Raw genomic sequence first — 24,322 nt, forward strand, 5'->3', positions numbered from 1 at the left:
ATTTTTAAATATCTAAACCCAAATTAGTGTCTAGTCAGGGTGTGGAGATCCCTAATTTAGTTTTTTTGTTTGTATTTATTCAGGTTCATTCTTGAAGACAGTGCATAAATAGGCCAGACTAAGCAAGGTAGCTTTTTAAAAAAAAAATAATAATGATGTAATGCATATCAATTACAGTCAAAGTAAAACACAGAAACGTATGCAGAACATAGGCAGAAGTAGAAACCCAGTAAATGATGGTTAATCATAGCAAAAACATACAATTCTTACACATTTGTTTGTAATTATTACAGTTTCTTTCATAAATATTAGCTATAGAAAGCTAAATTGTGAGACATTAGACTCCTTTTCACAAGTATGACTATGACTTAAAACTATAAAACATAATTGTGAAAAAGTAATTTACTCGAGTCCACGTTGTCAGGTTTGTCTGACATGCATGGCCATAATATATTTGGGAATTTGAGCTTAGTTGCCTTAGTCCTCCACCTGTGCTTTTCCTGTTATGAAATATCATGTTTGTTGTTTGACACAATAGAGCAACCTTGTGTAAACTCTAGTCCAATAGCTGGCAGGGTAACAATAATCCCATCTATAAATTCAACATAATACTGAATATATTTAAGAGACAGGACACATCTTATTTCGGAAACAATGACGTTTTATTCAAAAGATGCGTGACATATACAATTATAAAATAATTTACATGGCATGCCTTACTATCCATTCACTATAAACGTTCAGTCACCAAATCAGACTCAGATTCTTTTCAAGTGTTTTTGTCATTTAAGTCTACAACTACAAATACAAAGCACATACCTTTTCTAAAGAAAAGCCAAATCCTACAATATCTACAACAGGTCATCTCGTAAAATCCGTTTAAAGTGAATCCTTAACCTAAGTCCATCGAGGCAATTCTGAACATGAACTCAGTGGTTTACACTTGTGAGTGAATGATGTGTGTATGTATGTGTAAGAAGCCATGAACACACACGTTTAAAGATAATAGATTTAACACTGATGGGATTGGTAGACTGCACAGTTGAATACAGACACACCTTGACTTAACAGTTACACTCTACATAACTAGTCTACCAACTACACTAAACTGGGCACTTACTCATTCACATCTTTCCATCCAAAGCAAACTTCACAAAACACAGAAAACTTGCCCGAACCCAAACCCCGCCCCCGACCAAACCCCATCTCATCGTCTGGGCTACACTTGTAACCACCTGTTTTCTCAACACAAAGAAATGTTCAGAAAACTCCACAATATACAGTATGTATAGATACTATATCTCCTTCAGGAAATAATCTCATAAATAAAATGCAACTGAGATGCTGAACTAAAAGAATGGTATCAAACTGTGGTCAAAATTGATAACAAAGGACCCCCCCTCCCAAGAAAATATTGCACAACTAACACAGAAAATGGATATTTTCTTCATGACATGCTCATGTTCTTTTTTTGGATCAGAAGAGACTTTTTTAATTATGTATTGTATCCCCCATCCCTACAGCCCCCACCCCCTCTGACAGACATGCATCTGGTTGTGATAAATAAAGCTCACACTAAAGAATTTAATAATCTCATCAATTCAAAGACCAAAACATAGCTGGTCCAAAGTTATACATTTCTTTATATCAAGTTACACTTTCTTCTAGGCCCATTTTTTTTACTATAAATCTTAGCAAATGGATATTTTGGCACAAAGGTTAAAGGTGAATATGATCTCACCTACCCAATATTACTGCCCTTTTTTGTTTGGCTACCAGCTTTAAGGAATATTTCAACCCCGTAATAATCATTTGTACATCAATTACTATTTACGATTTATTGTTGTTTCTTCAAGCTTTCAAGGTCAACATGTTTGAGTTATACACAAATGATCAGTTTGAGGATGAAGTATTCCTTTAAATTGATAAAAATCTATTTATTTATTTTGGCAATGTGGCTAATAATTGACTGCCCATGCTCCTATCTTGCTCTGTGTTCTTAGTTCAACACAAAGACAAGCGGGACTGCCTTAAAGAAGAAAGAAAAAAACAGCTTTTCAGATATTAGTGTCAGCTTTCTAAATGAACAGATTTCAATAGCTTCATCCTTCATTGGAGTTCTGACTTCAAAGATTCAGTGACAATGATTTCAGCTTAAGTCATAACTTGTTTCTGTTTGTGGTTGTAGCTGTTGAGCTGAACAGTACTACAGCGACGCTCCACACCTGAAATGACACTTAAAACACAGTGGAGACAGGCATAAACAGACATCTGTCAAAGTCACCCAAGTCTCTTTACAACATTTACATCACGACTGATATGTATTTACATGACTTCTGAAAAGAGTATGAAATGGCATAGGTGAAATATACAAAAATAATTCCTGTACCTTGCTTGTATGTTTAGTGTGTTATTTGAAGAGCAGGAGCAAACTACACACTCACTTCACAGAAGTGGCAGCAGGTGACAAATCACATCATGCCAGAGGTTAAGTTGTTCAATCCAGGCCTGGCGACTTCTTTTACGACAATGTCACCGTATGTAGGTATTTCCCTAAGTACAGGATATATCAGTCAAAGCTATTCAGTACACCCCTCCCTCTTGAATTACTCTGGACTACACAGCAATATTCAAATTCAGCCCCTAGTTCTCCCAAATAAAACAGGTAAGTTGAAAACAATGTTGACAGGGTATGAAGATTGGATATCACAAACAATGACAATAACGTTAAAATTCATATCTGAATAGATAAAGAACAAAATGTACATTACATCTAAATTAATCCATGTAGCGGAATAACATTTCTTCTTCCTTCAAAGTCCCAGGAAACTATGTGGAAACGACTGCAGTTCAACTCATCTATATTTACTCCTCGACCTTCCCAAGTGTTTAACAGTGACACACCTTTTACTACAGTGAAAAGTGTGACCTCTTAGTAGTGCTCCTAAATGATGCATATATCTAAGCCTCAATTCCAGCCAAGATAGTATTGAGATAGTAACAAAAGGAATGGCAGAGAGTAAAAACAAAAAGACCCTCCTACCCTCTGCCATTTAATAAAATTCTAAAAGCAAAAGCAGTATAATAAAGTGGTAACTGTTTCACTGAAGTTTGTACAGCAATGGATTTCAGTGCCCAGTAGTACCTGTGCGCTCTGGGAAATAAACAACTGTGATCTCCAGAGTGTGGTTTTCAAGTATTACTGCTGCTTCTTTTGAAAACTGCACCTCGACAATTCCTCTCTGTTTACAGGTTATCATGTCTATAAGCTTCTACTAGCTAAAGCAGCATTTATTTGCATGATGATTACCAAAGCTCAGCTCTTTGGCCCTACATGCATTGCAAGGAGCCACTGACTGAGGGCGACCTTGGCAAATGCAGGCAATGCTTATTGCACCAACTCTAGTGGCAGCATTGTGTAGTGCAGAATGATTGTATCTCTTTCTATGAACCCGGGCTGATTTAAGTCTCCTCTCTAAATCAAAGATTATTAATCTCAAATGAAACAACTGTGCCCCTCCAACAGATTGCATTTAAATCCCAGATATAACTCAGGGTAAGTAGGGAGGGGACATCTCATTTGAGGCGTTGAGTAACATTGGCTAAAGCCACTGCAAAGGCCTGCACAGCAGAGAAGGGATACTGAAAGTCCAGGATATAGGCATTGCCATCTATCCTGCCGAACTGCATCACCTGTGTAGAGAAACAAACAAAGAAAACAATGAATACAGATATCCCAGTGTTTCAAATAACTATACATATGAATATCGTGGAGAGAGGGATATTTTTTGAACAAAGAGCTCTCTTACCTGTCTGCCCTCCAGTTCAATTTGAAAGTTCTTGGCAGACTCCTGTGTGACGCGCCCACCAAAGTCCAGCTGGTACACCTGTGTGGCTTCATTCCACAGTGGCTGCTTGTTCGCCATGACGTACACGAAGCCCTGGCTGCCCAGCCCTCGGTCCTCCTTCTCGTTGGCCTTCCGACACTTTATCTCGTCCAGCTCATTGGCAGCTCTTAGGTTCCTCTTACTCTTCCAGCCCTTCTTACCACTCTGGCACTGATTGAGCAGCTCATCTCCGCTGATGAAGAGCTCTGGCTCACTCTCTGAACTGTCTTGGAACTCACTGTTGGCAGTGCCCTTACTCAGCTTCTTGGCCTTCAGCTGCTGCTCTTTCTGTCCCTTCAGCTTCTTCTTGTCCCTCCCTCCCAGCCTTGGACTAGAGATAAGGGAGTTGAAATCACCCAAAGCTCTGCTCTCCTTTTTCGACTTGCTCCCTTCAGCCAAAGGCGGCACGTTAGCCTCCTCGGCGCGCCCATCCACTCGCTTGCGGTTTTTCTTTACGAACTTATCAGACCGCTGTGGGACAGGGCTCTCGGTCAAGGAGAGCACCTCCTGGAAGCCTTCCCCGGCGTCTGCCATGGCCTCCTGCAGCTCTACTGGTGGAGGTGGAGGGTGGAGGGGGTGGGGGTGGAGGAGGAGGCGACAGGACATTTTTGTCTACTGCCATGTGGGAGGCTTTGGGTGGTAGTGGCACTGCAGGACTGGACATAGGAGGGCAAGAGTTATATGTACCCCAAGGAGTGTGGAGGGCAATGGAGGGAATAGGGAGGCCGGCACAAGAACTTCCTCCTGGATACAGGGGTGGAAGAGGGCAGCAGGTGAGGTTTGCCAGGTTTGCATGGTAACCAGGCGGTAAGACAAGGGTTGCATCCTGCTGTGAGAAGGGTACTGGTACAACAAGCTCCTTTGGGGAGGAGCAGGGGCGTGGAGACCCTTGGATGGGCTGTAGCTGGGCCACAGGATAGGCAGAGGATGGAGGGTACTGGAGAGAGATTTGGTATCCTGCGGCTGCTGCAGCAGCTTGAAATGAAGCAGCACTTGGACTGGTGGGGGACTTTGGAGAAAGGACAAAAGGCAGCCTGGACACATCTAAGTGCTGAGCAGGGCTAAGAATAAGTGGAGGTGGTTTGTGGGGTCCAGGGGGTCCAGCAGGACTCAGGGTGGCTGTCCGTTCCTGAGGAACCCACACCTCCTCTGTGGCTGCTGGGTCCCACTGATAGGGAGGTGGGCGTTTCACAACTAGTCCTGATGCATCATTTCCTCCTAGTGCCAGATTCCTCAATGACTGGTTCAGTGTTTCATCCTCAGTAAATGCTGAATTCACATAATCTGCCCTGTCTCTGTTACTTCCTCCTCCTGTGATCCCAGATCCTTCAAGAGCGCTCAGCAGGCTGTAAGAGGACTGCGAGGCCAGAGAAGTGGTGCTGTTGGAGTGAACAATGACTGTGCTGTGTGGTGCCCCGTTGCCTGGAGGGAAATCCTGCCTGATTATAGTTCCTCCAGCTATTCCATTAGTGCTCCCTGGGGCAGTGCTTCCGACACTAGATCCACTGCTACACTGACTGCACGTGTATAAGGCTGTTGGCACCCTCTGCTGGAAGGAGGCTGCTAGTGCACTACTACTACTGTTCTTAGCCTTCGGAGGCAGTGGTCTGGGCGCCTCCAGCATCTGAGAGACTTTGAGAGCGGCCTCTCGGCTGTTCCTCCTGAGAGTGGCGTGGATCAAACTGCTGTCAAGCCTCTGTCCAGGGTTCCTGCCAACAGCACTATTCTGATTAGCCGGGTCAGGGTACGGGGGCGGGTCTCCGCTGGGTATGGAATAGCGAGGTGCGGTGAGTCTGTTGAGTGTGGCAGAGGCGTAGGGAAGCTGGTTCTTCTTGTCAGCTGAGGAGGAGGTGACCCTGAGAGTGGCGGAGCTGCCAGGTCCCTGGAGTGTGTACACATTCTGATTGCAGACAAGGCGTGTTCGAGGACGACATACTTCCTCCACATTGCCACTGCTGTCAAATGTTGTTATCCTCTCATATCCCAGGGGTGTGGGGTACTGAGCTTGTTGCTGACCTGAAGGATAAAGTGAGAACTCGCCCTTCTTTAGTGACAGTTCTCCAGGGGGAGGAGTTCCACTGGGGCCCCCTACTGATCCAGATGCAAGACTGGAGGCTGCAGCGGATGCTGAGGCGGCAGCAGCTGCTGCAGCTGCTACAGCGGCAGCCACTGTCCCGGGGTAGGGGGGCGGGGGGTTCATCTTACTGAGCTCCAGAGGGGCACTAAACACCAATGTATCGCCTTCAGCCAGCTGTTGAGTTTGCCGCATGCTTTTGATTTTCAGGAGGTGCTCGTGTTCAACACCCAATGCTCTCTCAACCACTAAATCAGCAGGTGGATGAGGGATCTGTATCTGCAGCGCCCCCTGCTGGAGCATCGCTGCACCTGAAGTCTGTCCGGATGACATGGAGGTAACAGGGATCTGAATTTGGAGAGGCTGCTGAAGTGGATGATGGTGCTGCTGGTGCTGCTGCTGCTGCTGCTGCTGCTGCTGATGTTGTTGCATCTGATGCTGCGTCTGATGTTGGTGGTGCATTTGTTGCTGCAGTTGCTGCTGAATGTGTTGCTGCTGCTGTTGAATGTGTTGCTGTTGTTGTATTTGCTGCTGGAGCTGATGTTGATGCTGCTGCTGAATGTGTTGGAGTTGCTGCTGAATGTGCTGCTGCTGAAGCTGCTGCTGCTGCTGTAAGTGTTGGTGCTGAAGCATCTGCTGCTGCTGCTGTTGGAGTTGCTGCTGTTGTTGGAGCTGATGCTGCTGCTGCTGTTGGAGTGAGTGCTGCTGCTGTTGTTGGTGGTGGGGCTGAATGTGTTGTTGTTGTTGGTGTTGTTGTTGTTGGTGCTGCTGCTGCTGCTGTGGATGGTGGCTTGATTGTTGTTGTGGTTGTGAAGGATGATGAGAAGGTGGAGGTCCCACCATCAGGCGTCCGATTTCTAGTCCCCCAAAGATGACCTGCCCGGGGCTGGAGTACCTGGTGGGCACGGTGTACTGGGCTGTCAGGAGGGTGTCTTGGCTTTGGTCTGACCCACCAGCTGTGGCCCCAGCAGGGGTTGCTGTGGGATTCGTTAGGACATCCAGCTGAACATTTTGATTGGCTAGGAGTGATTGGACCAGACCAATGCTTTGGGCAGGGGACATGGCCTGGGCTGGACTATGGATGGGGGCAATAGGGATGTTGACGGTGCAGGGCGGGTTGTCATCGGTGCTCCCAGCGGGGCCGGACACAGGCAGGTCATCTTCATCCTCACTGAAGACGTTGGAGCTGAAGACGGGCAGATTGATGTAGTCCATGGAGATCTTACGCACCTCTGGCAGGTAGATGGTCATCTGTCGGGGCTGCAGATGGAGGAGGCTTGTCTTATAGATGACTAAGGGGAGAGGACCAGAGAAAAAGACATCGGACTTATTTAAATGTATTTATTAATTTATTGCTAAATGCTAGTTGAAAAGTTTTTGATGGGTTACCTGCACCAAGATTAGTTGGCAAGAAAGCGGCAAGCCCCACAATCTTGAATTTTGTTCCCCAAATATTGGATGTGACCTGAGCAAGGTAATTTTGCTGCAAGATGGGCACAAAGAGAATGATTTTATATATTATGTATGTCATTTCTTAAACCTGTATTGTATTTGTTGTGCTTGAAAGTGTATGCACACTCATCCTGTGCATAGACTTCAATACACAGCACTGATCCAGAGGAAAATAACAAATTAAGCTCAAATGATTTTACTGTTACCTGAGTGATGTCATCTAAAGGAAATTCCCTCCGTGTTAGACTGGGTGACCCAATTGAGGGTTTCCGTATGGGTAACCGTGGTGACCTGGAGATCTCTTGTGTAGCACGGGAAAGTTTGGGGGATTTTCTGGGATCAATGTTGATCCTGTTGGAAAAGGGACAAACTAAGTCTCTACAGAGAAGGTAGTAAATAGAAAATAAAAAGGTTTAGGCATGCATTGAACCAAAAACAGTGCAGATTTGTTACACATAATGATATATGAAGGAAGTTATCAATAATTGCTGGGATGAAACTTAAATAATCTCACTTCTGATATTACATATTTTATATAGACATTTATTAAAAGCTAAACGTTCATTCTTGTGTTTTTAAGCTGTTGGAGGAAGCTAAGATATCTAAAAGCTCTCTGCTGTCGAAGAAGCATTTAAGCCGATGCTGAATAACTGCCTAATATGTGGGAAATTAAATGTTTATTTAAAAAGAATTGTGTAACATGTAAGCCAAACCCCCTTAATACATTTCATTTTGTGTAGAGAGAACTAAACAACCTTCCACCAATCTGTAGGTCCTTCGGTCAAAATGTCAAAGTGTCCCTGGGCAAAATACTGAGTCAGTGTTTGTGTGCATGTTAATATATACTGATGAGCAGATGGCCCCTTGTACAGCAAATATGAATTTTGTATACGAAAAAAATAAACATCAAATAAAGATGACGTGCTACAGTACACACAGGTTTCTGGTTACCTGGGCAGTTTGGGGGATTTGCTCCCTCTGGATATCTTTGGAGATTTCTTGCCAACCCAGTCGTCACTCAGCTCAATGTCACTGGAGTCAGAGCAGTTACAGCTGTCAATCATGGCAGATATCAGACTGTTGCCGTATATCTCGTCTGAGGAGAAAAGACAAGATGGGGGACGAAAAAGAGGGGTACATTTTGAGTAAATGGATTGTAGATGTGTTAATTTCAACAAAAAATATTTAATGAGATGCTATAATGTGTGTTCACTGTTCACTCATTTTTAATGACATCTGATTAACTTGAGAACTAAATCAGGAACAGAAGAAGGAAAAACAAATATACAAATAAAGATGATCTCTCTACTTTGGCATTTCTGAAAATACAGATGACATTGTAGGACATCTACTACTCTCCAACAACCTGGATAAAGGCATGTTCCTCATGGATTTGTATAAAACTAACTATATGGCTCAGCATTGTTCAACATTTCTAAAGATAAATATTTAATCCCATTTGGTCCAAATCTTTGTTTCAGTAGTTTCAATTATTCGATTTTGCCTCATTCTTATGGAGTCAGTGAACCACTGCTGTTCCAGTTTAGGTCAAGTTAATTTATTTGATGGACATTAAAGTGTGAATGGGCTGGAACCATTTCATGGCTGGCTTCATTTATCACTGCATGGAGAGGGTGCGGGTTGATTTATGAGGAATCCAGGGGCCATCAGAGCCCCCATTAAACAGCTTTTAATTAACATGGGCGCAGTCTGCCCTATGTGACTAAAACATAGCCACGTCAAGGAACTCAAATAACTGGAAAAGTACTGGAGCAGGCCGATGTGTCTGAGGAATGCATTTAGCAGTTTTGTTTTACTCTTACAGTTACACATACAAACATTGGGTTTTATGCTAACAGGTACAGATTTATCAACAAATCAATAAGTCGATCGACAGAAAACAATTGACAAATATTTTAATACTCAAACAAATGTTGTTTTTGTGTCTGACTGATTAGACCAACCACTCTAATCAGGAACCTGTTCTTGGTTTTGCTCTGTGAAGTTACCAATATGAAGAAAGCGCAGTTTTACCTGTTTTCCCATCTGTCTTAGGGTCCATGATGACAAACTCTGGACGCAGTTTACTTATTCGCCGGCCTTTTAGGATGGGCACCAGACCCCCGAGGTACTCCAGGTACAGAGTGTAGCAGGGCCCCCCCACCTCAGGGTTATCCTCTGTTCGCTTCATTGTACAGTGCAGACGCTCATTTCCAGCTGTCGGGTAGCTCACAAAATCACGCATGTTGTTCGGATCAGGGATGGGGGGCTGAAAAGGAAAGGGGTGTATTTGTTATGAAGGCTTATCTCAGAAGGTGAGATCTCTGACGGAATGCAAGTCATTAAGTAGGTATGTTATGGTTTCACCCCCTGTTCGGTGTTACCTTAATGGTGGGTACAAAAGCAGTAGTGACGTAAAAACAGAGGCGGGAAGGCATGGTGAGCTTGGCAATATCTTTTTCCTCCTTCACTGCTGTGGCGATGCCCTGCTGGCAGAGTAGCTGCAGATTGGCAACGCGGTGCTCCACTCGCACTACGTAGAGCGCCGGGCCGCATGCCAAGAACAGACGGGAGTCCCGGTGCCCCCAACACAGCGTAGTGATGGGGCGCTGCAGGGTGACAGGAGACACATGGGAGAAAGGATAAGATTGTTTTGTCACATTTACAACACTACATACTGCAATACATCATTAAGATAAAGCATGAAAGATGTAAATATTAAGGGATCTAATTGGTATGGCTGTGACATATAAGTATAGAGTCCAATCTTGACAAAGGCAAATAACAAACACATACAATTCTGAGTAATGTGACTCAGGTTTGGCCCTGTTAAAGTTCACCTGTGCTGGTGTGTCCAGTGTGTAGATGTGTTCACCCTGAACGTTGTAGAACTTAACAAGGGCGCTCCTGGTGGGGGGACAGGAGGGGTCGGAGGGGAGGAGGGCCCTCTCCATCCCGGCCACCGCAAGGAGGTCCCCCTGCGAGCACCACTGCACCACCACATCTGTAACACGAGGCACAGGAGAAAAATTCATGTAATGCAGAGTAACACATGCTAACAACATTTACCAAATAAATAAAATCCTTGAGATATCATTGAATTAAACATTATTGCACACCTTTCAGCCCGGTGCGGATGAGGGTGGGAGAGAGGTCGTCGTAGTTGTTCATCAGGCTGATGTCTCCAGATGTGAAGCTGACGGTCAGCAGTGGTTTATGACTGTGCACTATGAAGAGATAAAGGACAATTTAAACATATTGAACAGGAACTGAGAAAGCAACATAACAAAGTGGTAACAATTTAAAGTACACGGTTTCAACAGTAAAGGAATAAAACAAGTTTCCACATTTAAGTATAGTGGATGTAAATAAACTAAATCAAGGGAAGGGTTACAATTACACATCTGTGCACTGAATAAAATGCAACAATTTATTTTATGTCAACTTTATCTGGGGGTTTAGCTTTATATGGCAGAACAGAGAGTAAGGAACATAACTTATTACAACCCCAATGTAACCTGACATGTAACAAGGGAGGGTCTTCATTGATTTGTCAATACATCGATTTGTCAAGAAAGAAAAAAATCAATGGTGTGAACTCTTTTTAATCATTGATTCTTCTTTCAAGGGAAACTGCAAAACATTGCCCAGTTGCAGCTTCTCAAATATGAGGATGTGCTCATTTTCATTGTCTTGATAGTAGACTGACCATATTTAGGTTTTGGAGTGTTGCCCAGACTAAACAAGCAAAATAATGGCATCACATTGGGCATTTTCCATGAGTTATTTACTTGCATTTCCAGAGATGGCTAAAAAATACCGCCCGTGTGTTTGTGTGTTCTTATTTACTCTAGAGGTAGTTGGAGGCTATTAAGAGACAGACGAGGACAGTTAATTGGCAGTTGTACATATTTGTCAGTGAGTTTCCACTGTGTACATTTAATGAGAATACACAATTTCACAAACACAGGCCCAGCACATCTCCCTGCTGCACCTATAGCTGCAAACAAGTGGCATTTTCCGTAACCTGCTATAAATAGAACACCTTCAGACAACCACCCATACGTTTTCCATTAAAACAGCCTTGAGTCTGTCCTCTCTCCTAGTCCTGCAATGACCCAAATACCAACACAAATGAATTATCCACTGCTGCTTTTGATTTCAGCCAAGGCTTAGTTACTCCTTCTTAATAATAATAATCCATTCAGAATGGTTTTAACATTAAATGAGACATATGCTTCTTTTGTAAATGCAGAGTGTGGTGTTGGGTAGTGATAATGGGTCATCATTATATATCATGATACAGAGATTTGGAAAGGCAGAGGAACAGGCGGCCTGGTGTCTTAGTCATGTTTTCGACTTGAGAGATAATTTCTATCGAGGCCAATCAATTACTATTGGCTGGTTCAATTAGTTTAATTATCGAGTTAGAGCATAATCAGGCAAGCACTTTTCAGCTTTACCACATAACCCACGGTGAAAGGAAGGGAAAAAATAGCACAGCAAGAGGAGGACAGACCCTCACCAATACAGCCTTAGCAACTGGGACTAATTAAGCTCAAGAGAAAAAAGGAGGCAAAAAAGGAAAACAGGAACCAATAAAATGAGGCTGTTACGTGGGCTGGTGTACACGGTGGAAGCAGCCAGGAGGTTGGAGGGCTAACCACATGCAACTCTACTATTGTGTGACTGCTCACGTCCCAGTAAAATACCAGTAATCAATCTATTGGCATTGGCCACCAGATTTTCTCAGGCTCACCGTTGACTGTTTTTAAATACTGCCATCGAACACGTCTGTAGGCTGCCAGCAAAGGGCACTAAAAAAGGTGAGTTATTTTAGGATTAAATTAACTATATGCTTCATAAAAATCTGAAAAGGAGGTTGGTTGGAGGAGAGTCTACAGGTGGGGTGTAAATGTTTATTTGGCAACTATTCAAACCTTTTTTTTTTCCCTCTAATGTCAACAGTAGCATAAACAGCCAGGGCTGTGCAGAATGTTTAATTTTTACACGTAAAACTTCCACTTCCGTTTTTTAGACTGAAGCCAAGAAAGCAGTTCATATTTACTAGGGATGCTCCGATCGATCGGTCACCGATCGAGATCGGCCGATACTCACTCTCTACCGATCGATCGGTGCTCTCTAAACATGCCGATCGCGAGAGCCGATCGCATGACGTAAAATACATGACACTTTTCTCTGTATGCGGCAAAACAAGCTCGCCAAAATGGCTTCCCGGTTTGGCAGTATTTTAAGGTGTCCGAAAAAGACAGTAAAATAGCGGAATGCAACGTGTGTGAAGCAGAAATCCTGCAGCTCCACCCGCTGTGACGGACCGGTGAGCGGAGCAAAACACACAAGAGTTAGACCTACTTAGCTATTTGATCTACCTCTGGAACAAGCTAAACTAGTTATTATAAATATATGTATTCTTCACTGTCGGGTCACTCATTACTGGATCAGTGAGCTGCATGAGATACTGACAGGCTGTCAGGAGGGAGAGAGGGGGAGAGGGGGGGGGAGAGAGAGAGGAGAGAGCGCTTCCGCTAATTTCTCCCGTGTTATTCTCCAAAGTGAATGTAAACTTGAATAATGTACATCATTTGAATGTAATAATTAAGTTGATTGTTGTTTGTGGAAGCTCCAGTGAATGAGCCCCATTAACTGAGTTTTAAACATCACTTTAAATGGAAGATTTAAAGTGATGTTTAAATCTTCCATTTAGGCCCCGCCCACTTGATCGGATCGGCGATCGGTATCGGCCGATACTGATTCCGGCGATCGGCCCCGAAATTGGCGATCGGCGCATCCCTAATATTTACCTAAAAAAACTGCCTTTTTTATAATGTCGTTATACAGTATAATTGTAGTTTATGGTATTGTTAGATTGTTGCTACAACGCCCTTGTTGTTTTGTTTTTTAAAAGGCTTCACGCCAACACATAAAGATTAAGGCAGAACATTCTGTATTTTGTAGCCTACTAGGGTTCGATCGGGACATTAAAAAGGTGAACATATTCCAATGGAGTGGATTATGTTTAAAGAAGAAACAATTGAAAATAAAGTCATAAATGTATAAGTTTTGTGTTTAGACACTACAAAGAATTCATATTTTATTTGTAGATAACACACTTCCTTTTCCAAGTAGAACCATTGATTGTCCATAATGTAAGTGTGTCGCACACAGAGCCTGGTGACGCACCCCCTTACACTGTGACATCTGCTGCTGTTATGACAACAGCTACTGCAGCATTAAAAGCAAACAGGAGGTCTAGTGGCAGCGTCAGCCCATTGTCAGGAGAGCTCCTTCTCCACCTCTTGCCCTCCATCTTTAACCGCAGCCCCCCCACCCATCTTCCATTTGGTCACACTCTCTTGTTTTAATGCGTCCCTCCCTCCCCGTCTTCACAACTGGTAGAGAAGTGGGAAATATTGGAAGAGTCATCTTCTCACTTATGAAGTTTAATAAATGATGCGGATCGCCGGTGAGATCAGCATCACAAATGACCTACCCTTCTAACGATGAGCTTCAATTAATACCTCCTATACATCGACAACCCAAGAGTATACTCCAAACTATAAAATGTGTTTACCTTATTTAAGAACACATTTTACTACACTGCGTAATACTAACAGGGTAAAGCAGGCATCTCAGGATTGAAATGTAATTGTGCCAAAGACCATCAAAAGTGTTCAGAGGCACTCAGTTGAACATGTAGGTGATCCAATCCACTACTTTCATGATCATTTTTACATCACATTCATATAGTATATTATTTTATTATGAATCTAATATCGATACAGAAACAAGGCACAGTTTATGTTCATGTGTACACCTGTTTCTGCGACCTAAATATTCATGAGAACACTAGGGAGGGGAGGCTACTAATCACAATATAGTGAAACCCTACCAGCCATAACTTGTGTCCTAACCTTGTGCCCCCAATTGGAAATCTTTCCCCCTTCCATTTGGACTAAGAGCCTGAGGAAGAATGGATGGAGTTGTAAAAGATGGCGGTAAGAGGCAGGTAGAGTAACTTATGGTCCTATGTATTTTGCACAGAAGTACTTACGTATTAAACAGCAAGACCCTCTTTTAAATTATTCAGGCCGATACATTTATTTAACATGGTTTCAAATTGGTTATCAATAATTGTGGAATTAACTAGTATTGGTATTGACTACTAGATGTTTGGTATTGGTACATCCTTACTATGTAAACCTTTATTAGTGTCCAATCCTACATCATATTATTCAGTTGTCTACTGTAGACATGATGTAAATTGCATTTTTCGCTGTGTGTGTGTCTGAACAAGCCACAAAGAGCAGTCAATTTAAATCAAACCCTGAGCAGCTTACTTTGCAGTGGAGAGTAGTCGTCAGAATCTGTGTCGCTCTCACTGCTGTCCTCCACCAGGAAACTGGGATAGTTCCAGGACATGCTGACGATGCCATCCGACTCATGCAGCAGAATGTGGGCCAGCATGCGCCCATGGCAGTCCATCACTATCACCTGTCCATCTGCAGTACCGAACAACACCTAGAGAGAAATAGTAAAGGGTTTTAAGGGAGAGGAATAAAGAGGAAAAAATTACACACTCTAACTTGGACTTAAAGGCAGAAGATGGAAAGGAACCTACACTTAGAAATAGACAAGAGATGACAGATAGAGTTAAGAGAAGTGCATATCACAAGGACAACAACTTGGGGAAAGAGACATAAATGGGATGAAGGGGTGAAAAAAGACATATATCCGGACTGAAGTTTGATGATGTCCAACCTGAGATGACAATTTAACAGCATGGAAGCATAAACATAGCCTAACAAAAAAATAACACTTTCAAGACAGAGCAGGGTTGCTGTCACTCAGAGATGATCTCCCTCTGGGCCGGTCGCAGCCTTCTGAATGACAAGTCCACATACTTAAAGTGGCAAATGACAACCTAAAACTTCTGAAGCTATTCAAATCAAAGGCTTGTAAAGTGGTAGGGTGAATTGTTACAATTCTGCGGGATGTGTGCGTGTTACCTGCTGGTCATCGGGGGTCCAGATCCCACAGGTAATCTGGCTTTCCAGGTTGATCTCGGAGGACCAGTGTCTCTGCCCGCTGACTGACCCCACCAGGACAAAGCCATCGCGGTAGGAGATGAGAGCCTGGGTGCCATCATGGGACCAGGTGAAGTCACTCACCTATAGGGGCCCAGATACATGAGTTGAGTAAGGAATGATGATAATGAGATGCTAGCTTTATGATTAAAAAAACAGTTGTGTAAATCAAACAGCCTTTGATGCCATTGTAACTGTCATTCTGTTATTTAGCACTGAAACAGTTCCTCGGTTCATCAAAAAGTCGATCCACAGAAAAATTCCTTGTCGAATATTTAGATAATAATTTCGTTTAATAATAAATAGCGTTTTTTTTCCTTTCAATTTTTGGGGAGTTTTCTTCATACCGTGAATATAGTCAATTGATTATCTTTTGACTGTTAAACAACCCTAATGTATGTTTACTGTAAAAATGCAATATATGAATAGCAAGAATTAGGAACTGGTCATATTTAACAACACTCAAATGTTTTAGGAGGCCCAGTATGCTTAGTAGCAGGGCTCTAATGATGGCAACATGAAAATCTCCAAACAGATGTTAAGAGAAGAACGGCCTCTAGGTGCTGCTAGCAAGACATTTACACCTAGTTTCATTCCAGTTTTGTGACCAGCACTGTCAGAACATTTAAATATTGAAATATTGACTGCCTGTTAATGTCAGTATAAATAATACCCTTGAACTGAGTGACAGTATAGTGAAAGTGTCAAATAAAGTGTTATCTGTAAATCTAAACTTTTTCTGTTAATTTGCTGTTGTTGATATGTATTTTACCCATATTACTGTTCTCTATTGTGCATCTACTTGCTTTATATATGCACTCATGTTCATGAATACAATTTGTATTTCTCAACATGCATTCCATATTCTGTGTAAATGCAAAGGAAAAATGCACTTTAAATGACACATTTTGTTCACGTCCCATTTCTGTGTAATGTATTTTACCTGGGCTCCACGGTCATTGACCAACTCCACGGACCAGCGGCCCTCATACTGGATCCAGACAAAGATTCCTCCATCTGTGTCACAGGTAGCCAGTTTCTGGAAGGGTTCATTCCACCGCACCAAGACCACCTAAAAAAATAAAAAAATGCAGAAAATACAATGAGAGGGGAGAAAAGGGACAAAAACAATGATTATAGAGACCGTCCCGTGTCCTTCTGAATGCCATTGTCTGTGACCCTGTCAGTGTTATCTAGTGAGATAAGTATTTTCAGAGAGATATGCAAATATGTATACACAGCAGTGGCCTTCCTGTCACAGAGCTTTGCCTCTCTAACTACAACAGATAATGTGAAATGACGAACAGCACAATGCCTCGTCAGAGTGCCCTTGATCTAAACTCTGAACTCTTGCCTGAACACTCGCTGTAGGGCGCTCTAAATTGGGGCGTCAGCTGAAACGCCAAAAATCCAGAAAGTTAAATCCATGCTCCAACATTTCAATGAGCTAAATTTAGCATCAAACCAGATGAAAATATACCGCAAAGTGGGTTAACCTCATTTTGAAAGAGTCTCAAAGGAGCTGAAAATATCCTGAATATTACTGACTATGAGATTCAACTATTGAATCTCTCTGCAGACTGTTGTCTATATAATCAAAACCACACTTTAAACATGGACATTTCTGAGTGTCCGTCCTTGTTTTGTTACTTGATAATGTGAATAATGAATAGCTGATCTTGTGTTTGTTTCAATGCACCGGTTATGTTTCAATTTTTTATTCTATGAAAAGCATTGTATTTGTCAATTTTGGAATTAGAGGGGAATCTAATCTAAAAGAAGTGATTGACAAGTGAGAGACACAAAATAGTTCACTGATGCATGAACGTCCCTACAGGAAATACTGTATTGCGGATTAAAGATCAGACCGCCTCTGACACAAGAGACTCACAGACGCGTGGGTTTCTGTATTTAGTAGATATAGCTATAGATCATCATCAACTGAGATGCAAATGTGAACTGGGACAAATCAATGATCAAAGTGATTATAATGTTTTTCTTTTTCAGCATCACCCATCTCAAAAGCACAATCTCCATCCAGCCCCCTCTACTCCCTGCATGTTTCTCTTTCTGTTCTTCTGTGGCGTGACTCAGCCTGTTCCCAGAGGAATAATCCTGAACAGGGAGCAGCTCTGCTCGCCCTAAGTGAAGCACGTGGGCTGTACACGCTCAAACACACAAAACAGGGCAGGTTTTAGTGAGGCTTACGCTCTCCGAGTGAAAGACCAACAGATCAGTGGCTGAGAGTTGGATAAGCCAGCCAGTCTTGCTCTTTTTCTCCCAACAACACCATCAGCCCCGAGCAGCAAACACTATTTTATATTCCTCTGAAGATACTGAAAAGATATGGAAAACCTGAATAAACAATTCTCCCTTCATCAAAACATCTTCAAGGTCCATATTGAGCTGCTTAAACTTTAGGGAAAGTAAACATTGGGAAACCACAAAATCAAGGCTACGTGTGATTGTTTTAAACCATCTTCTGTTACTACATTGATAAGCAGCCCAGATTAGCAAGTGATTGATTCATCAAATCTTTATACATTCGCTTCATTACATCACATTGCATTTAGCTGACGCTTTTATCCAAAGTGACTTACAATAAGTGCGTTCGACCAACAAGACACAAACTGAAGAAAACAGAATCATATAAGTACATCAGGTTTCATAGAGCTAAAACATTTCAATGCTACTCCACTAGCTTTAGATAAGCCAGTCCTTTATTAGTATAAAAGTGCTTTGTTAGCAATTCTTTGTTAGTAATTCTATCGCTCGAAGTGGAGTCGAAAGAGATGAGTTTTCAGTCTGCGCCGGAAGATGTGCAAGATGTGCTTCATAGTCAAAACTTGAGCAGCACGACCCAATGTTTGGAAAAGAGGCGGCGAAAAGATCTAATCTAGGTTTGATGGTAAGTTATATAGTAACTGTAGATGAGAAATGTTGATAAATATAGTATAATAGGGTGTAAAACTAAATGATATAAATCCAGTAGATGCTTCCATGCAATAAAAGCAGCAATGCTCAGGTAACAGTTACCAATCATATTTATTCTGCAGGGTTTTCCAATAATTCCCTAATAATCACTGCAGTGCAGTGTGACATTTTCGTTGAGTTCTACTAGCTGAACTTTCAGTGCTCTGCCTCACACAAACATGTTTATATGAATACACCATGTGCAGCCCTCTAGTGCAATGAGTGAACAGAAGGATTCATCGCTCTGCTGGCCTTGCTCCCTCAGCAATAAAGTGTCCTGTGAGCCAGATTTACCGTGTTTTCCCTCCCACTCCCAGTGGTATAAATCCTAATGTTGCTCTATAGGCGTGCCTCAGGTGGCAAACTGCAGGAAGGAGGACACAATGAGAGCTGGCCTGATGCAGCTCTGCACCTAAGGTCTGTATGTCATTCTGACTGACTTGACCAAATTCACGCACCATTAAAAAGGGCCGACCATGTATCATTCAGCCACAGCAGTGACTGGAGGCAGCGGTGCTCAGCGCGCGCAAAGCTGACAAGCTTGGGCACTAGTATTGTCAAAGATTTGTTGGAAAGACACATTTTTATGATCGAGTATCTCCTTAGGGCAGTGGTTCTCAAACTTTTTCTGTCAGGCCCCCCCTTTGGAGAAAAAAAAAAGTCAGGCCCCCCCCCAACACAAATAGTCAGGCTCAGTGGCAGCGCCAGATATTTCTTTTGGGGCTGCTGTGCGGTAGCTTGATGTTTCATAGAGGGTGCTCAAACATTTAGGGTTTCCCATTAATGTACCGGGCGCTACAGTGGAATTTTCTACTGCAACACTCCCCACGCACACACAGTGTACCCGTGACTGTTACAATGAAGGCTCGATAATCAGCTCACGGCATATAGGTGTAAGCAGGGGATTTATTTTTAAATATTGAAGTTAAAAGCATCAATCTGGTGCACTTTGAGAGCAAAATGAAGAGATCTATGGATACATCTCTCAACACCCATTTGAAACAGAACTGTTAACAGATTTACTTTTTCTTTATGGATATTTTACAAATCACCCTTTTAAACTTTATTCTTGTTTTACTGTCATAAAGTATTTCATACCTGTTTTTCATTTATTCTCTTATTTTTTTATAACTATAATGATCATATAAACGTGTGCCTCAGAAATAATTGTTTACATTAATGGTGACCAAAACATTTGAGACCCACTGAGATAACACTGAGAGTCCTTTAGCTCACTGAGTCTCTCAGTCTGACAGGAGAGGACTCTCCTCCACTTTGTTGTTGAAAAAACTCCTTATATCCGTTAGCGTAGCTCGCTAGCACCAGAAGCTAACAACTACGATCTCCGGTACGCTCTCTCGCACACAAAATGGCTCGTTCCACACACACACAGAGCCGAGCTTTAATGAAACACAGAGACCCAGACGTAATAGTACTGCATCATATTATTTTTGAATCAATACTTTTTGAAATTATGATTTTTTTATTTTTTTTTATTATATATATATAACCATTTTTCCTCCTGGTCTCATGCCTCTGCGCCCCCCACTTTGAGAACCACTGCCTTAGGGGAATACAAATCCATCTTGTTACTCCACCTGTGCACTGTCTGCAACCCCTGGTGAGCCAAAAGGATTTTCCGGATGGTATTAACCCAGTAACCCAGTACAGCTCCAACTGGTGTTGACATGAGGCTTTAGATCAGGGAGGAGTCTATGTTGCCTAATTCTTACATCATGTCTCTGCTATATAAACTAGCAAAGGGGCAAAACAAAAGATAACAAATCAATAAATAAGCATAAGGTTCACACATGGTATGTATTGCATGTTCACACACTTATCTGCAGCCGCATAGAGGTGAGAATAATCTGTATTATGTGTCTGTGTAAATATAGCTCAGTGTGGAGATTAGTGCGAGCTGGTCAGGCATCCCGCGAGGGAGACAGCTGAGCACCTCGCTGTGACGCAGCGATCTGGGAGATCAGACGTCACATGGAGACAGGCAGGATCAGAGTGAGAAGCCACAGGACAATGAAGGGTCAATGGGATCACAGAAGAACAAGGTGAATGCTTGCACAAATGCAAACATATGCAGACATATTGGTGACAATGCTCTCAAAGACCCAATCAAAGTACCTTAGAATGTTAGATACCACAATTTGACATTTAGAAAGTGGGTTACTACGTTTACAATCCCTTTCATTCTGCCCTTTGGCTAGGGCACGGCCATTGACAACTTCTCCTTGGGAAGTTGGCACCGTCTTTGCTCCTGCAGTGTCTTGCTGTTGTCATTGCGGTCCGGCCTCTTGCTGAGACTGGGAGCAGAGCTGACCCTAGCAACCTAACTGAGAATACCAAATCAAATCAAGGGACAGCTTTGGGTTGCATTGGAGTCAGCAAAAGGGAGAGGACACAGTGACAGACAGTGCAGTGTCACAGTGGTGCAGTCGTCCATGGCAATGCTTCGTTTTTAGCCATAGGTTAGGGCTTCTTTTGAAAACACACTTATGAAGGAGTAGGCTGTGTTTTCTTTTTTCACATCTTAACATGCACAAACCTAAATGACACTACACAAATTGCAAGATTAAACTGAATTATTATTGGACTTTCTTTAACTAAAGCCAAGGTTACTCTGCTAAACAAGTCATAGTTAAACGAGTTAAACATATTCAAATAGTTTATTCATTTAGGTTAAGTCTTTAATGTCTAATTTGGGAAATATGGACTGCAGCACAGCAATGAGAGACACCAAGACACAATTATCTATCTATATCTGGATAAAAAAAACAACATCTGGAAAAGGGACAAATTATCGCAGTTCTAAAAATGCCCATGTTAAAATAAATCCCTATGCTTTTCTTTTGAATGTGAAGCTGCTGCTGAAACTTCTTGACTAATGAAGAATAATTGGAAAGTCAAGACCCCCTGACCGACAATAAAATCTGATACAGAACTACCAAGCGAAAAGGAGCCTCTCCCTTCTCCCTCTGCCCTCTCCTGTAATTCTGGGTCTGACATGATATTAAATCAGAGGCAAAACTCAATTAAAGAGAAGAGCTGCACTGATACAAAAGCAAGGAAGCCAGAATGGGGGAAGTAGGGTCAGAGAGATTTGCAGCGTGCAGAAAGGGCAACGGGACGGGACCTTCAGGAGGTAGAGTCTGAAATGTTTACGAGTAGAGCAAGCATGTGCTAAAACTATAATCAATGTCTGATAATAGCTTCTACATTGGGTATCACTGGGTGTGATGCAAAGCCGAGGAAGAAAGCTGCAAGACTGTGTGCGGTGGGTGTTGGCAAGGTGGACACACTGACTTGCAGTTAAGTGCTTAAACATCTTATCATTTATCATATGATCCTTTGGCTATTTCCCCCCCAACAGTTCTGTTCTTTGAACATTGAATACAGGGCTGATATTGTTAAGACTGACTTTACATCATATTCAATGTCAAAAAGATGAATTCGATAAATACATGCTGTTTACTGGATGTGCCTGTACACTGCTCACATGGTCACTTACAATAATGCCGCAAGGTTGTATGGATACTAAATTGGCTCTTTATTCCAAATCTATAAAAGGCTGCAATATATTTTTCCAGACTGCCCCCAAGTTGTAATGCAACAGGACATGTGTGTAGGAATCATAACATGGTTATAAATCTGCAGCATCACAAGACCATAACTGGTTTACAGTTGGCTATGATGTATTTATAAGGTTTTCCTTGGATGTATATTGGACTGTAATGTAGCGATGCATTTGAGCTGAATCAAACTGACGAGTACAGAATTGTGTCGGAGCGTGTTAGGCAAATACTGAAACTCTCAAACAGCAAACATAAAGTAGCACACGAAAATACATGTACAAGAAAGGCAATCTGGTACTTATATTTCTATTTGTTGTTTTCATAGATGTTTGCTGCTTAGGCTGAAATGAGGAGCTTTAATACTGCAAATAGCAACACTAAAACAAAGTGAGCAGATAAGTTTGTCTTTTCTGACTACAAACATCGCTTATTGCAGAAACAACTTGCACTGCACAAACCACACTGTCTCCCTTGAAACACTTCTGGCAGAGAGACAAGTACACCTGGATTTGAGGAAGCAGAGGAGCCAGAGTGTTGTGCAACATGCCCTCTTCAAGAATGGATTAGCGGCACACTAATGCCATTTCCACTAAGCACTTTTGGTGAGATCATTTGAATGCGGTGAATGGGTCGTCGCTCTTCAATCACAGCAGGTCAAGAGGTCAGGAAAGAGAAGTGCTTTAAGGAAGATGTGTAAAGGCAGAGAAGAACATGATAGGAGGATGGAGAGCTGTGGTGGAACTCATTAGAAAATGAAGCAGGTGGAGATGGAAGCAGAGGTGAATGACACAAAACTCTGAGGCCGCAGTAACCCCATTAGAAGTGATGACTTTCTTACAACTATCCTGCTACAAAACTTTCGGCCTTATTGCAGGAAAAATGAAGCTGCATTGTCCCTGTCTAGCAATGTATTATTATGGTCCCCGTTATGTCTGAACAGACGAGTTAGTTGCTCTGCACCACATAAGTCATCATCTTCACCATTTAAAAAGAACAGTACAGCTCCCAAATCAGTGCGGAATTTTGCACGTGCGATCTACAGTACGAGAGATATCAACTCATTTATTTATGACAATTTTAATGCATGAAAATGTCACACTGCACAACAGATCAAATAAGTCCCAGTGTGAGTTGAACCTACATGGTGAAGTGGTAAACATGAGTACGTGCCCTTGGGTCTCTCTTCTCTTTTGGATTAGGTCCTTAGACACCTGCTCTAGCGAAGAGCCTGGATCAGGCCTCAAAGGACTTCTGCCTCGGGGGAATAACCCACCCATCGGACTCATGGAAATGGTAGCGAGGTGTGTATGAATGCATGTTTTTAACTTCAGTAGTCAAACAAATCTTTCCATACATAACTTTAAAGCAGTTTCAGTTGCAAAAAATCATAAACAGAATGACATTGTGCTGAGGACTTTAAAAGGATGCATATTTTTAGCAACGAAAGTCACAACATCTTCCCTTGAGATTCTCGCTTAATGTTCTACTTTCTCTCTCAGCGTACATGCTTGAGAAATGTAAATTGCACTTACTTTCTAACTTGGAGCACCGACTGTTTAATGCAGCAAAGGAACTTAAACTTTAACAAAGATGCACCTGAATGCCAATGATGTTGCAGCAATGGGAAGGATCTTAAATAAATAAGACACAGACTAGACCAACCTGAATCTACAATGGACAGTATTGTGGATATTTTCACTGGAAATAAAAGTACTTAAAGCATGTATGATTGTACCGTAGACAAAGGGCACAGCTAGCAGTTGACAGGATTCTGACGGACGATTCTCCCAAACTCTGAGTTGCGCCCAACATCTCCTCGTCAACATGCTGACAGTCATTGTCAAGCCTGTCTCTGATGTTCATCTCTCGTGGTGAATGATTGGACTCCCAGTGAGTATCTGCTCAGTCTGTTCAGCATCGGAGTGCAATACTAACGTATAAAACGCGCTGATCTATTCTGATGCATGTCCCAGAGGGATTACAGTGCAGCTTCAGAAGTATAGACACATAGAAAGATGCAAAACGTGTTGCTTTCATCTATTTTTCATGTTTTGTTCTAAATGTAATGCAACTGATGTGCCTGCTGCTTGAGGTTAGTATCGGTTTATAAAAATAGCATCAGGTCATTTAAGGACAAATGTTCTTTTAATAACCTTTTTATACTTTGTCTTGTTGGTTTATTTTAAGTTGTATACTTTGGTAGCAGCCATAATGTTGAAAAAAACTCTCTTCCAGAAAAAGGGAACA

General features: G+C 42.2%; 1 protein-coding gene across 1 annotated transcript in view; it reads right to left on the minus strand.

Annotated features, from left to right (window-relative positions):
- Nucleotides 1-640: 640 nt before the first annotated feature.
- tulp4a (TUB like protein 4a) overlaps nt 641-24,322 on the minus strand; it is a 29,411-nt gene continuing 5,729 nt past the window's right edge. The window contains 13 exon segments of the mRNA XM_034230921.1: nt 641-3,693; nt 3,810-4,454; nt 4,456-7,253; nt 7,351-7,444; nt 7,620-7,764; nt 8,365-8,509; nt 9,448-9,682; nt 9,798-10,022; nt 10,254-10,417; nt 10,533-10,640; nt 14,772-14,952; nt 15,441-15,602; nt 16,462-16,590. Coding sequence (XP_034086812.1) covers nt 3,577-3,693; nt 3,810-4,454; nt 4,456-7,253; nt 7,351-7,444; nt 7,620-7,764; nt 8,365-8,509; nt 9,448-9,682; nt 9,798-10,022; nt 10,254-10,417; nt 10,533-10,640; nt 14,772-14,952; nt 15,441-15,602; nt 16,462-16,590 — 5,148 coding nt within the window. The 3' untranslated portion in view covers nt 641-3,576.

This window comes from Gymnodraco acuticeps, unplaced genomic scaffold (genome assembly GCF_902827175.1).
Source record: "Gymnodraco acuticeps unplaced genomic scaffold, fGymAcu1.1, whole genome shotgun sequence".
Taxonomy (NCBI): Eukaryota; Metazoa; Chordata; class Actinopteri; order Perciformes; family Bathydraconidae; genus Gymnodraco; species Gymnodraco acuticeps.